General features: G+C 28.2%; 2 protein-coding genes across 8 annotated transcripts in view; both read right to left on the reverse strand.

The window, feature by feature from the left end:
• The window catches only part of LOC127286015 (kin of IRRE-like protein 3), a 567,542-nt gene that overhangs the window by 36,136 nt on the left and 514,360 nt on the right, over positions 1-17,046 (reverse strand). The gene's annotated exons all lie outside the window — the stretch shown is intronic.
• On the reverse strand, positions 12,885-16,962 carry LOC127286007 (uncharacterized). The gene is made up of 2 exons (XM_051312270.1): positions 16,836-16,962; positions 12,885-16,342 (listed from the first exon to the last, which is right to left on the reverse strand). The coding sequence occupies exon 2, from the start codon at positions 16,229-16,231 to the stop codon at positions 12,956-12,958; it is 3,276 nt and encodes a 1,091-aa protein (XP_051168227.1). The 5' UTR covers positions 16,232-16,342; positions 16,836-16,962; the 3' UTR covers positions 12,885-12,955.

Raw genomic sequence — 17,046 nt, forward strand, 5'->3', positions numbered from 1 at the left:
ACACTTGGCTTTTTTTAAATAAGAACACTAGCGCCACCTGTGTGCGTACGTGACGAATCTTCTAGTAGTGTAACCTAACTTTTTGTGGCATTACATTTTTGGAGAATCAAAAGTAGCGTCTCCTGTGACTTCGGTGCAATCGAAGAGATAAAAAAAGTTTTGTTTGACTTGTGAATAAACCTAAAAAATGTGTAAAAAAAGCAAGAATTCGGCAAGGTAAGCTTATTGAATGTATTGTGGAGTACATAATTTAAGAAGAAAAAAAGTGAAAAATCGAATCGCGACACATGTTTGGTTATGGTTAGCACAATTCGAAAAAGATGCTTCTAGTTAGGGTTGGACACTTTATACAGTTAGGGTTGGACACCCATATTAATTATGAATTTGACACAATTTATAAATAAATTTTATTTTATTGATATTTCAGTGCAAAATTGTGCCAAACATATTAGAAAAATAATACTTAAATTGTATAAATTTTGTTCATCATTTCATTGAGTTATTTGGAACACTAAAGCGTTATTTTTTGTAATTTGAGTTCATTCCTATTTTAAACCCATGAAGCTTTACAATTTGTAAACAATAAGTAAAGATAAACATGAAAAAATAAGAATAAAAAACATTACAAATGTTATTTTACGTTTTTACCAATAATGCGTTTCGATTTTCAGAACGTAGTATAACAATGCAGGAAGTTGAAAATTTTTTAACACACTTGAATCTATTTTACCTTGAATTACTTCTTGTTCTAAATTTTGTGCAAGTGTTATTAAATTCATAAAATTAATATTATCAGTATTATTTTCCATTTTTTTTGTAATAGTAACCATCCTGCTTGTGCGTAAATATATTTTAGATCAACAATATCAATAATTTCCTTCGTTTCCGGAAATAGGGGGAAACAGTATTTGCAATAATATTATTTAACATAACATTGACAAAAGTTAAATGAATACTTTCATTATTATTTGAACCATAAAATTCCGTATCTTGCAATAGTCTATGTCCTAAATCAATAATTTTCTCTTCCCTTTGACTATTTCTCTCTAGAAATTCACAAAGAGCATTTATAATGGAAATGGATTCAACATTAGCCTCAAATGTCTCTAATTTTGTATCGTTGTTTAATATTTGACCAAGTAAAATTATTTTAATTTATAACAGAAAAAAATTGTGTATTTTCTAAAGGGCTGATGAAAATATTATTAGTATTGTTCTGGAGGTAAAAATTTTAATATCAATAAATTCTTACGTACATATTTTGAGAATTTTTTTTCTCAATATTTTCATTAAAATCTTTTTCTTCTTAAAAGATGAGCTTGAAATAAATGTGATACAATAAAATTTAGAGAAAAAAGAACTTTTATTGAAAAATTACACTGGTGGATATTTATTGTACTCTTGAAACATAATTATGTACTATTTTTAACCGTACAACATTTAATATAGGGAAATAATAATTATATCAGCTGTAAAAATTTCTATTATCTTTCAAACATGAGAATTTCGTAAGTATTTACCTAAAGAAGTAATATTTAAACAGTAATAATATTTTATGTCAGTACAATTTAGAGAATAAATTATAAAAATATATTACATTTGAGTAGAATATACGCTTCTGATAATTAGCATATATCTAATTTTGAATATTACCGATGACTGTTTGCTCTCGATCTGCTATAAATTTAATCCTATTCGATATCTTAGCTAACCATTGAGACATAATTATATCAACGTTTTTCCATTCCATTACTAGTATTTTTTGTCCTTCTATTATTTGAAATTCCCAATTATCTAGATGTAATTGAATACCAGGAATGAGTACAATATGTTGAGTATTGAAAGGCAAATATCTTTCCAAATATACAGTTAGACAATGATGCCTAATTTTAAATTGATGTATAATTTTCACTAGATTATCATCATTAACCAATTTTAAATTTGGAAGTAGTTCATCTTTTTCACGATTAAGAATGGTGAATTCACGTATATCAATGATTTTACCCTTTTCTATTGGAAATATTTCAGTTAAAATTTTAACATCACTCGAATATAGAACTTTATTATTAGTGCTAAAAAATAAATTACTACTATCAAATTGCCTTAATGCCGTTGTATAAAGTGCACGTCTCATTTGCCATGCTTCCAAATCATCTAAATGTACTTTACTAAAACCAGAAGTTATAAAATTGGCAATTGCAAACTGATTACTAAATGTGATGACATCATGTAGTTTCTTTGTAATATAAAAATTAAATAATATATCTAAATCAAAGTTAGTTATAGTTTTTAAATATTCCTTGCCATATAAAGTAACAAGACGATCAATTGCACCTGAGCGTCGTAATGACACATCTTCTAAATAAGCCGTAAATCTTATATTGTAGAAACTTTTTGGGTCTATTAATTTAAAATCTTCGGCCCATGTGGGTATAGTTTTAAATTCCAACCAAAAATTAACAAACTTAGTATAACAATTGCCAAAATGTTCTAAAACATAATTTTCTAAAGTTTTTTTCATCAATTGTTGATCCAATGGATTTGCTATTATTTTCAGTGCATAACTTTTTTCCTTTTGCATAGATTCCATGGCTTTAATTCTTCTATAACTTGTTGAATATCCCCTACCGCTAAGTCCTTCAGTAACGATAATTTTTGTTCGAACTGCTAAAGGTTTACTTGCAACTATCAAAACTTCACCATCTTCTATCCATTCTGTTTCATCAAGCTTTCCTGTTTCTAGATCTATTTTTTTATATTTCTTCTGCATTCTTCCTTTACTTACAACTACAACGGGTATCTCATTTTTATAACCTCGAACTTTTCTTAATTCCACATTCCAACCATTGTAATCCAATGTTTTAAATCCAAATCCATCTTGACCTGTGACACTGTTCACTTTGATATCATGACCCATATAAGTACCAATTTTAACGTCTTTTGCACCCATTAGATTAACATCTGAAACTTTATTTTTGACATGTTTCCAGCCACTAATTATTGAACGAACGCCAGCTTTGATTAACATAGACGAGAATTCGATTCCAGGATCTAAAGTTCGTAGAATCGCTATGCCAAAATTCCTTATAAATTCCTTTGTGATTATTTGTGAAAAAGAGTCAATGACGTCCATGGCAATAATACGAAATCCAACTTTTATTATTGCTTTAAAGGCTTCTTTTAAACTGAACGTTTCCATATGTGCTCCTAATGTTAATACTGTTGATCTTATTGTGGCTGAAGTAATTTTCATACTAACGGATGTACCAAATCCAAGAACTGGTAAGAATACTAAAGAATCGAATATACAGGCCATAGCAGCTTCGTGTGTTGAAGTATCAGAGTCATGTATCGCATCAGCACATGAGTAAAACGGAATCAGATGTTTGAAAAAATTTACCACATTTTCAATTGTTGTAGCATCATAACCAATACTTTTTAAATTAGCCAATAATTTCTTTTCTCTATATTTAGCAATGTATGTTACAAATATATTAAAATCACTATCATCCGATGCGGATTTCATATCTTCGGCCATGAACGGAACGTTAAGTTGTGCTCGTTCATTTAGTCCAATTTCATTAACAAGAAAGTAATTAATATCTGTAGCAGAAACCAATTTCATACCATTTTTATTGCGAATTAGAGCATATATCATTTTCTTCTCACCTCCATCGCTAATTTGAAATAAATCTATTTCATTACTTAGCTGTGGTCTTTGCGATAGAATACCACATTTGAAACACTGATTATGCCAAAATACTTCAATGGGTTTGATTGTCACGTTTGCTTGATTGATAAATTTTTTTAAATCATCATCAAACACTTGATGAATTAAATTATTTTCATAGGCAAAATATTTTCTACCAATGATTTCAATTTGTTTCGCGAACATTTTATTTATATCCGGTAGTAATTGCTCGTTGCAGTAATATTCCTTTGGATTATTTTTGTAGTCAATGATTTTTGACGCATAGTCTGTTTCATTGGGACAATTTTTTCGTAGTACTCCTTCTGCCATTGATGTTCGATTTTGAAAATTTAATAAAGCCCTTATGAAACGATAGGCTGAAGGTAACTTTTGTAATGCAATTATTTTCTCGAATGTAAAATGTAAGTTGGCAAAAAATTTATCGTACACACGATTCCAAAACGTTTTGCTTACCATAATAGTTTTTAAATTATGTCTCTTAATTCCATTATTTTTCTGATAAGTGTAATACAAAAGTGCTGGTAGTTGAAAAATTTGCAATGCACTTGAATCTATTTTACCTTGAAGTACACCTTGTTCCACATGTTGAGCCAAAGAAATTAATTTCGAAAAACTTGTATTTCTATTATTTTCTTGTGCATTGAGCAAAAGTAACCATCCAGCTTGAGCGTATAAATATTTTAAATGAATTATTTCCATATTCTTTTCTGGTTTTGGGAATAGTGGAAATAGAATGTTTTTTGTTATTCTTGCAATTGTTATATTGGTCAGCATGCTAATTGAACCATTATAATTCACAAATGTTTGCATTTGAAGATTTTGTATTATTTTTTTTTTCACTGAAGACAATTTTATATCGTCTGTTGAATTTACAATTGCGGATAAATAGCCAAATGTATTACCATATTTTGAAAAAATAATATTTGCAATTATATTATTTAACATAGCGTTCACAAATTTTATATGAAGAATTTCATTTTTTTTTGATCCATATAAATCCGTTTCTTGAAGTAATTTATGTCCAAGTTCTAAAATTTTCTCTTCCCTTTGATTATTTATCAACAAGAATTTACAGAGATCATTAATTATGGTAATAGGCTCAACTTTAGTTTCAATTGCTAATTGTTTTTCATTGTACAATATTTTACCAAGTATAATTATTGAATTTACAACAGAAAAAAATTGTGTATTTGCCAAAGGATTGATGAAAAGTGTTGCGTTACTCATTTTGTCATTTATAGCATTTTTTATTTGTATAAGGATGATTAGTATTACACCTGCTTAGCTATAGTGATCAAAATGTATACTGGATTGCAGTTATTTCTAATTAATCTGAAAGAATCCATAATTGTTTCTTAAATTAATACAATTATTTTCGAAAAAATAGAGATGGCAACTAATTGTAATTAAAACGAATTATAATTTTTTTAATACCTTTTAAATACAAATATTCTGTTTAAATATTACTTAAAAGTTTAAAATATGGATTAAGTTATGTTCCAAAAAATTGTTTCTTGTTAATTATTTTCATTTTTTCATACATAGAGAAAATATTTTAAACATTTTAAAATATTTAAATATTATAGTTTTTATGTAGCTAGTTATACGAAAAATTTTGTTTTACCTTTTATTTTTTTTTTAAAGTCATTGCATAAAAATTTTATGTTTGTAAAATACACTAGTACAAAATTTTAATATGTAATAAAAAACAACATACCTGACAAAATTTTTTACTTCTGTAATATACACCAAAAAATATTTTTATGATATTTATTAAAGACATATGAAAAATATCTTTAATGAGAAAAAAATACTTTCTTCAAGATCTGTTTAAAACACACAATATAAAAAAAAATTTTGTGTATAAATGAGACTGATTCCATTTAAAAATTTTAATTTTATAAATTTCGTTAAAGTCAACAAAAAAAAATATTAATAGTTTTTAATTTATTTATAAATTAACCTTGAAGATTCATTCTAGAATTAAATAGCACTATACTATCCATTTGTATAAATATGTGTTTTTGTTATATCTATACATAGTTGACACTGAAAAATTTATATTTAGAAACTATAAACATTTGAATACACATTATAAAAAATACATTTTTACTTTTGTATTATCAAAAAGAGTGTCAACAAAAAAGGTTAAATAAAATGATTGAAATAATTTTTCTAATTTAAAAAGTGAAACAAAATACTATAAATAAAATTTTTCCATTACATTATTAATATTTGATGTCCATCTATTGTTTCAAATTTCCAATTATTCAAAAATAATTGTACTCCAGGAATGAGTACAACATGTTGAGTATTAAAAGGCAAATATTTATCTAAATACAAAGCTAGGCATTGATGATTAAGTTTAAATTCGTGGATAACTTTTACTAGGGAGTCATCATTCACCAATTTTAAATGTGGAAGCAGTTCATCTTTTTGACGATTCAAAATGCTAAATTCATGTATTTCAATTGTTTTTCCTTTTTCTAAAGGAAATATTTCATTTGAAAGTTTAACATCACTTGAATATAGAACGTCATTAACAATACAAGAAAATAAATAAACATTATCATATATTGTCTCAATGCTGTTGTGTAGAGAGAACGTCTCATGTGCCATGCTTCCAAATCATCTAAATGTACTCTACTATAGCCGGAGGTTATAAAATTGGCAATTGAGTAGCTGCCTGCAATAACTCGCCAAGCGCTTGGCCGATCGCTCTAACGCCAGTCAAACGTTCAAAAACGTGAAAAAAATGAAAAATCAAAATTTTGATTTTTGAAAAGTGCAATCTTGTAGGACATAAGATGGCGCATCTTTTTTTCCTTTGAGTTTTTTTTGTAGATCAAAAAATAGAGTTAATATATGCAAAACACTTAAAAATTTTATTTCACAAATTTCATTCAATTTTTAAACATAAATCATAGTATCTTTGACAAATTTCAATGAATCTTATTGAAAATTAATATACATACGTATTTAGGTCCATAGAAGACGACAACATAATCAAAAATATTAAAATCATCAATTGTTTATTTATAATTAATTGTAAATGAAGACTTGTCAATAATAATATTTACTTACCTTTGTCGACATAAAGTGTGTGGGGAACTTCAGAGTTGAAGAAACTTCCAGTGAGACATTTGTTTATCATAATGTAAGGAAGTTTTTTGTAAAATTGAAAAACAATTTATCAACAACTTTAGAAAATATAGAACGTTTAAGAAAACATGCGCGACGCGCTAGCGAGTCTCCGCGCGGAGAATTGCAAACAAGAGTTGTAGAAGACCGAAAATACAGAAACAAATATTGTCACTAAATTCTTAGAAATGATTTTCAAATAAAATATGTGTTAATTTTATGAAAATGCAAATTAAATTTGAACAACTGTTTTTTTAATATTTACTAAATAATCAATAGTTTTAAAATATTTTGGTGCTTGTATGTACTGTTTGTGCAGATTGCAAATAAGTTTTTTAATAATTAATATTAAGGTATATCTTTATTTTCTGTTTCTTCATTTTTTTAAGAAATTAGTGTACTGTTACATATCAACAGTGATAGTATGTTGGCTCCATTTTCAAAACATAATATATCACAACATAACATAACGTCCTTCTTAACTCTTGTGTGCAATTCTCCGCGCGGAGACTCGCTAGCGCGTCGCGCATGTTTCCTTAAATGTTCTATATTTTCTAAAGTTGTTGATAAATTGTTTTTATATTTTACAAAAAACTTCCTTACATTATGATAAACAAATGTCTCACTGGAAGTTTCTTCAACTCTGAAGTTCCCCACACACTTTATGTCGACAAAGGTAAGTAAACATTATTATTGACAAGTCTTCATTTACAATTAATTATAAATAAACAATTGATGATTTAAATATTTTTGATTATGTTGTCGTCTTCTATGGACCTAAATACGTATGTATATTAATTTTCAATAAGATTCATTGAAATTTGTCAAAGATACTATGATTTATGTTTAAAAATTGAATGAAATTTGTGAAATAAAATTTTTAAGTGTTTTGCATATATTAACTCTATTTTTTGATCTACAAAAAAAACTCAAAGGAAAAAAGATGCGCCATCTTATGTCCTACAAGATTGCACTTTTCAAAAATCAAAATTTTGATTTTTCATTTTTTTCACGTTTTTGAACGTTTGACTGGCGTTAGAGCGATCGGCCAAGCGCTCGGCGAGTTATTGCAGGCAGCTACTCAATTATAAAAGAAAAACACTAATTTATCCGTCCAATATAAATTTTTATATTATCAACAATAATTCAACACAAAAATCGACCTGACGTCAGGAATTCAAATATATAAATATAACAAATAATAAACATACACACATTCAAATTCAATACAAACATATAAATAAACCTTGTCTTTTAGAAAATATCAAATCATATAAATAGTTGCGATCAATGAAAAGATATAATAAAATTAAATATTCGTCAATTTGTCCAACGACTATCAAACACTCTCCATTCTTATGGTCATTCAATCAATTTGAGAAATAATGGTATAAATAATAAAAATAAATCTCTTGTACTCATCCAAATACATGATGAGATGACGGACGACATTTAGGGATCATTTTCCGGAAGATATCCACGAATTAAACCATTCACTTATCTAGAAGAACACCTGGTAATGATTCCGGTTCCAGTTATCCAATTTATGTTCATCCCGTCACGAATTGTATTAATTTATCCATTTTTAGAATAAGACCCAAATGACACAAACGGCCACACTTTATTTAACAACAAAAATAACAAAAATCACCGATAAATAAAAATAATAGACATTTTATAAATTTAAGAAAGATATTTAAACAAAATTTACAATAACTACCTTTCCGTGTCCTCGGCCGGCACGTGAGAGCGTAGCCGTGGTTGAATCAATCGTTGACGAATTGCAAAAGTCAAGTAATTAATTCTTCGCATTGATCTCATCGATACGACGATTCAACCCGCCAGTGCCCCCACCCCTGACCAATTATTAGAGAACACAGAAATTAAAGTTAAATTTGATAAATATACGGGAGCCGAATCGGTCACATTATTCAGGAGCTCATCGACATTTCTCAAGAAGAGAATATCGCTTCAATATCTTCTGCCATAAACGGTATATCTAATTTTGCACGACTGTTTGGTCCGATTTGATTCAAAAAAGAATTCATCTCCAAAGCAGTTATTAGTGACACATCATTTTCGTTTCTGATTAATGCATAAATTATTTTCTTTTCACCTCCATCGCTAATTTGAAATAGGTCTATTCCATCACTTTGTGTTGGTCTGTGGAAAAGGATAGCACATCTATGAAACATTGATTCTTCCAAAAATCTTTAATCGGTTTAATTGTCACGTTCTTTGGATTAATAAAATTTTTTACATCCTCTTCAAATATACTTGATGAATGCAACTTTCCTCCAAGAAAAAGTATTTTCTAGCAATTATTTCATTTTGATTCCAGAACATTTTATTTATGTCTGGTATAGTAATTGCTCGTTGCAGTAATATTCCTCTGGAGTATTTTTGTACTCACTGATTTTTGACGCATAGTCCGTTTCATTGGAACAGCTTTTTCGAAGAAATTTTTCTGCTAAAACTGTTCTTGTTTTAAATTTAAAATATGCTCTCTGAAATTGGTAAAATGGAGTTTCCTTTTGTAAAATATAATTGCTTTTTCCGAAGTAATATTGACGTCCGTAAAAAATCTACTATATACTCGATGCCAAAAGTGTTTTGCTCATCATAATGCTTTTTAAATTATGTCTCTTAATTCCATTATCTTTCTGATAAGTATGTAATATAGAAGTGCCGGTAGTTGAAAAATTTGCAGAGCAATTGAATTTATTTTACCTTGAAGTACTCCTTGTTCCACATTTTTTGCTAAAGATATTAATTCAGAAAAACTTGTATTTTGATCATTTTCTTGTGCAGTGCGTAAAAGTATCCTTCCTGCTTGAGCGTATCTGTATTTTGAGTGAATTATTTCCATATCTTTTTTCGGTTGGGGAAATAGGGGAAAAATAATGGTTTCGATAATTCTTGTGATTGTTATGTTTGAAAGTATAAAAACTCTACCTGCATCGTTGATAAAATTTTGTCTACAAAGATTTTGATAAATTTTTTTGTTTTATAGAAGACAATTTTAAATCGCTTGTTGAATTTACAATTACGGACAAATATCCAAAAGTATTGTCAAATTTTGAAAATATAGTGTTTGCAATAATATTATTCAACATTGCAATAAAATTTAAACCAAGAGTTTCATTTTTTTTCGAAAGAAACAAATCCTTTTCTTGTAGTAATTTATGTCCAAGCTCAAAAATTGTCTCCTCTCTTTGATTACACTGGCCAACAAAATTTTGGTGCCCAAAGGGTTACAGCCGATTCTTATAGGATTTTGTCCGTAGAATCCGAATCTGACCATGAAAATGCTGGATTGGCTCTAGTTTTCGAGCAATTTAGGTTTAAAGGTGTCAAAAACTGCATTTTTGGCACTTTTTGAACGTCTGTAAAACAATCAAGCTACACAATAAAACAGTCCGCATACGACGAAATGAAAGCTTAATTATTACCCTTTGAGACCCTAAAACAAAAGATTAGGTAATTTAAACTTTAAAATATTGGGAACAGTTTTTGAACTCGCGGATGCCCGAATTATGCTCAATGCTTTCACGTGCATTTCCTAATGCATAGGACTGAACTTAAATTGTTTTTTTAGTATTTTTGGGCCGTTGACTACGAATTTGAAGTCAGGTTTCAAAATTTCAAAATGGCGGATCCAATATGGCGGACACGAAAATTAAAAAATCGTTGGGTTTGTCATAAAACTTGGTACTGGGGAGTTTTTGAGGTTGCTGATTACGAATTTAAAGTCAGATTTCAAAAATTCAAAATGGCGGATCCAACATGGCGGACACAAAAATTAAAAATTTTTGGGTTTGCCAAAAAACTTGGTACAGGGGAGTTTTTGGGGTCGCTGATTACAAATTTAACGTCATATTTTAAAAAATTTTACTGACGGATTCAATTTTGCGGATATAAAAATTAAAAGTTTGTATTTTGATAAAACTTGGTATTCGAAAGTTTTCAGGGTCTCTGATTACGAATATAAAGTCAGATTTTAAAAAGTTAAAATAGCGGATTCAATATGGCAGACAAAAGAAATTGAGAATCTTTCGAATTGTCATGAGACATGATTCTAGGGAGTTTCTGGTGTCGCTATTTACGAATTTAAAGTTAGATTTCAAAAATTTTAAATGGTGAATACAATATGGCGGAGACAAAAATTAAAAGTCGTTCGCATTTTCATGAAATTTGGTCCTGGGGAATATTCGGAGTAGCTGATTATGAATTTTAGGTCAAATTTCAAAAAATCAAAATGGCGGACCCAAAAATAACTTAAACTTTTTAAAAAAACAAGCTTTACATACTGAAAAAATACATTTCCCATTTTCAACGATTTTGTCAGTGCTCACTCTATAATACCGAAAAATCGGAACTTACAGAAATCTCATAATCTGACTTTATATTTAAAATCAGCAACCCTAAAAATTTCTCAATAACAAATTTCATAACCATCAGAAAGATTTTTAATTTTTGTGTCCGTCATATTAGGTCCGCCATTTAAAATTTTAAAAATCTGACGTTAAATTTGTAATTAGCGACCCCAAAAACTCCCCTGTACCAAGTTTTAGTGCAAACCCAACAATTTTTAATCTTCGTGTCCGACATGTTGAATCCGCCATTTTGAATTTTTGAAATCTGACTTTAAATTCGTAATCAGCGACCCCGAAAACTCCCCAGTACCAAGTTTTATGACAAACCCAACGATTTTTTAATTTTCGTGTCCGCCATATTGGATCCGCCATTTTGAAATTTTGAAACCTGACTTCAAATTCGTAGTCAACGGCCCAAAAATACTAAAAAAACAATTTAAGTTCAGTCCTATGCATTAGGAAATGCACGTGAAAGCATTGAGCATAATTCGGGCATCCGCGAGTTCAAAAACTGTTCCCAATATTTTAAAGTTTAAATTACCTAATCTTTTGTTTTAGGGTCTCAAAGGGTAATAATTAAGCTTTCATTTCGTCGTATGCGGACTGTTTTATTGTGTAGCTTGATTGTTTTACAGACGTTCAAAAAGTGCCAAAAATGCAGTTTTTGACACCTTTAAACCTAAATTGCTCGAAAACTAGAGCCAATCCAGCATTTTCATGGCCAGATACGGATTCTACGGACAAAATCCTATAAGAATCGGCTGTAACCCTTTGGGCACCAAAATTTTGTTGGCCAGTGTTATTTATGTGCAAAGTTGACAGAGACTATTTATTATTGGAATAGGTTCTTTACAGTGTTGTTACTTTCTATTTGATTTTCAGTGTACAATATTTTATACCCAGTATAATTATTGAATTTATAACGGAAAAAAATTGTGTATTTTCCAAAGGACTGATGAACAGTGTTGCGTTGTTCATTTTTGACAATAAATTTTTTGAAAAATAGAGATAATTAAAAATATACTTTTCTAGCAGTAGTCATCAATTTCTATCTGGTTGATTGTGATTATTTATATCATTAATCTGAAAGAATAAATAATTATGTTGCTTAATTTATTGAACTTCTTTTTTAGTAAATATTGGATGTAAATTTTGTAATTTTAACTATGAATATTTAATGGTGAATATTTTTTTTTTAATTAAAATATAATTAGTTTTTTCACTTGTTTATTTTTTAACATTATTTTATATTAACTTAAAAATTTTATTGACAGATATAAACTATTTTTTTCTTTACGTAGGTATTAATTTTTTCGTATGTTTATATTTATAAATTATTACGTACATGTTTTTAAAATATTTTTATTTTATTAAATAAATTCTATAATATTTAATTTTTATGTACCTTTTAGATGAAACATTTTTAGAAGAAAAAGTATTTGAATTTAAACTTTTTAAAAAAATATTTATTCTAAAAATTTTAATTAAACAGTGTTAAAATATCTATTACTATTTTGTGCTTAAATACATAATTTAAATACTTTTAAAAGTCTGAATAATAAATATTTCTTTCATATAGATAGGTATTTAATATCAGTATAATTGTTGATTTACTTATATAAATATGTTTATTGTATTTTATTTTACACGTGGATTAATTTCGTTGATCTTTTGAAATAGATTTGAATGTACATTGTATTAATTAATTAACAATAATCTCCAATAATTACGATCGATCAATTAAACTTTTAATTTTATTTGTTGTGTCCGCTAACCATTTAGATTGATCAAAATCAACACTCTTCCAATTTATTACAAGTATATTCATTCCATTAATTTTATTATATCTCCAAGTAGTGAGGGATAATTTAATATTAGGCAAAAGAACAACATGTTGAGAATTTAGAGGTAAATATTTTTCCAAATATACAGCTAGACAATGATGATGAAGTTTAACTTTATGCAAGATTTTTATTAAAGAATTATCATTAGTAGTTTTAAAAACTGTAAGCAACTCATCAATTTGACGATTCAAAATAGTGATCTGACCAAAATCATACATTTTTGATTCAAAAGGTAAAGAAAACTCAGTATAATGTTTCAGTTCAACTGAATAAAAAATGTGATCAGTCATTTTGATAATATTTTGATTATCATATTGTCTTAATGCTGTTTTATAAAGTGCAATTTTCATATTCAAAGCTTCAAAATCATCCAAATGTATTCTATTTCTTCCAGTAGTTATAAAATTAGCCAATGCAAACTGATCATCAAACGTAATTGCATCGTGAAGCTGATGAGAAATATAGAAATCATACAACTGGTCAACATCAACATTTATTACATCTCTAATATATTGCTGTCCATAAATATCCGTAACACGTTTCATTGCCTCCTCACGTTTTAATAAACTTACTTCAAGAAAGGATTTAAATCTTAAATTTCTAAAAAGAACTGAATCAATTAGTTTATATTCTTCACACCATGGTGGTAATGATTTATATTTTAACCAATATTTTACAATGCTGATAGGATTTCGTTGAGTAGGATTTTCCAAAACATATTGCTCCAAAGAGTCAATAATAATTTGTTTATCAGCCGGCTCTTTTATTTCGTGAACAGCAAAATTTCTTTCGTCTTTTATCCTTTCAAGAGCCTTTAATCTCATTACACCACCACGACCACTGAGACCTTCAACTTGAATAATTTTCAAACGAACTCTTAAGGGTTTAACTTCACTTATCAAACATTTATCACCCTCTTTCCATTCCATATTACCAAGTTTCCCTGTTTCTAGATCTATTATTTTGTATTTGTTATGTTTTCTTCCGTTACTAATTACAACAACGGGCATTTCATCAGTATAACCTCGAATTCTTCTTAATTCTACAATTCTACCATGATAATCAATTGTTTTCAATCCAAAACCATCTTTTTCGTTAATACTTTGCACATGTACATCATATCCCTTGTAAGTTCCAATTTTGATTTTAGTGACAATTTTCAGATTTTGTACATATTTAATGGAAAATTGACTTTTAAGCGAGTTCCAATTTTTTAGAAGCGTTTTTACACCACCTTTAGTTAACATGTACGAGAACTCAATTCCCGGATCCAACGAACGAAGGATAGTAATTCCAAAATTTTGAATGAATTCCTTTGTGATTATTTGTGAGAATGAGTCAATGATGTCAGTGGCAATAATACGAAATCCAATTTTCATTACAGCTTTAAAGGCTTCTTTTAAAGTCAACGCCTCCATATGTGCTCCTAATTTTAATGCTGTTGATTTCATTGTGGCCGAAGTAATTTTCATACCAGCGGATGTACCAAGTCCAAGACCTGGTAAGAATACTAAAGAATCGAATATACAGGCCATAACAGCTGCGTGTGTTGAAGTATCAGAGTCATTTATCGCATCAGCACATGAGTAAAACGGAATCAGATGTTTGAAAAAATTTGCCACATTCTCAACTGTTGTAGCCTCGTAACCTGCACTTTTTAGATTAGCCAATAATTTCTTTTCTCTATATTTAGCAATGTATGTTGCAAATGTATTAAAATTATCATCCTCCGATGCGGATTTCATATCTTCAGCCATAAAAGGTACGTCCAATTTCGCCCTAGTATTTAGTCCTATTTCATTCTGTAAAAACGAATTCATATCTGTAGCAGGCACCAGTTTCATACCATTTGTACTACGAATTAATGCATATATCATTTTCTTCTCTCCTCCATCGCTAATTTGAAATAAATCTATTCCATCACTTAGTATCGGTCTACCCGAGAGGATAGCACATCTAAAACACTGATTGTTCCAAAAATCTTCAATCGGTTTAATTGTTACGTTCTTTTGATCAATAAAATTTTTTAGATCTTCATCAAACACCCGATCGATTAAATACATTTCATAGTTGTAATACTTTTCGGCAATAATTCTATTTTGTTTAAAAAATATTTCATTAACGTTTGGTTGTAATTGCATATTACAATAATAATCCGTTGGATTATTTTTATAAATATTAATTTCCCTTTCATAGTCAGTTATATTCGAGCAATTTTTTCGCAAAATTTCATCCGCAAGGGCAGTTCGATTTTTAAAATTTGCAAAAGCCATTTGAAATTGATAAGATGGATTTCTTTCTTGAAAAGTAATCATTTTTTCAGTTGTTAGATTTAAATCGGTAAAGAATTGATTATATACTCGGTGCCAAAAATTTGTGCTTACCATAAGGCTTTTTAAATTCTTTCTCTTAATACCATTTTCCTTCTGATAAGTATAGTACAGCAATGCAGGAAGTTGAAAAATTTGCAATGCACTTGGATCAATTTCACCTTCAATTATTCCTTGTTCTACATTTTGTGCTAGGGTAATTAATTTTGAAAAACTGGTATTATGAATTTTTCTTTTAGCACTGCGTAACAGTAGCCATCCAGCTTGAGCATATAAGTATTCAAAATGAATGATCTCCATGTTCATTTTTGAATGAGGAAAGAGAGGAAAAATTATTTTATCTGTTATTCTTGCAATTGTTATGTTAGTAAGTGTAAAAAATGTTCCTTTATCGTTGAGAAATTTTTGCCTTTGAAGATTTTTCAAAATTTCCTCTTTAATAGATGTATATTTTAAATCAATTGCTGAATTCACTATAGATGCCAAATATCCAAATGTATTACCAAATTTTGAAAATACAATGTTCGCAATAATTTGATCAAACATTCCATTGACGAAATTCAAACTCAAACTTTCGTTTTTTTTGGATCCAAAAAAATCCGTTTCTTCTAAAAGTTTGTGTCCCAAAGCTAAAATATTATATTCCTTTTCATTGTTTTTATCCAAAAATTCACAAAGATCATTTATCATTGGTATTGCATCAATTTTGCCTACTATTGTCCATTGTGTATTGTTGAACAAAAATCCACGTAGTATAATTATAGAGTTTATGACTGAAAAGAATTCAGTATTTGCTAAAGGACTGATGATCAAATTGTCCGTATTCATTTTAGCTTGAGTGATATATATATTTCTGATTGATTAATATATTAAAATTCATTTGCATTTGAGCAACGATAGGCCCAAAAAAATGTTCGCTTATAATATTTGAACATTAATCTGCAAAAACGTAAAATTTTTTTGTTTTGAAAAATTCCATACAAAAATTTATTTAAGGAAATTCCTAATAGCTGATAATTATTTAATGATTTAAAAAGTGCTTTAATTATTTAATAAAAACAATTTAAAAAATAAAGAAAAAAAGATATGGCATTTATTCAAATTCGTCTCCAGAAACAGAAGAAGTTAAATTGGATTTTTAGGTTATGTTTTTAAATCAGCATAGTGTTTAATTTCAGGTTGCTATTTAACAAAATTACCACTATTCTTCTTTTTTTAGCTAAACTTAATTGAGAGGTTGATGATATTTTTTTCTTCTTTATTTTAGCTGAACTTAACTAAGGGACTGATAGTACAAAAACGCGTTATTATAAAAATACAAATAAAAAAGTAGGATATAAACATTGCATTGGGAATAAAAACGAGTTAAAAATAAAATTAATATATATACATTAAAAAAAAATATTAAAGTAGTATATTTTTTCTTACATACTTGAAAAATGCTTGTTTTCTATATTCATTGAATTTCTTCTTCTACTGTAAATAGTTTTAACAAATTTTCTAAAACGTTACTGGAATCAAAGAAGCTAATTTTATTAAAATTTTGAACTCGATTAAATACATTTACAATTGAAAACTTATTTCTCAAACATGTTTTAATATTAGCTGATAACATTGAAAGTAGGTGTGCATGACGAAACTAC

Source organism: Leptopilina boulardi, unplaced genomic scaffold, assembly GCF_019393585.1.
Source record: "Leptopilina boulardi isolate dan_hultmark-lab unplaced genomic scaffold, ZJU_Lbou_2.1 LbouV2_342, whole genome shotgun sequence".
In the NCBI taxonomy this organism is placed as follows: Eukaryota; Metazoa; Arthropoda; class Insecta; order Hymenoptera; family Figitidae; genus Leptopilina; species Leptopilina boulardi.

Bases quoted from the DNA above. Each gene is read 5' to 3' on its own strand.
- LOC127286007 (XM_051312270.1), bottom strand. From the start codon at position 16,231: ATGAATACGGACAATTTGATCATCAGTCCTTTAGCAAATACTGAATTC.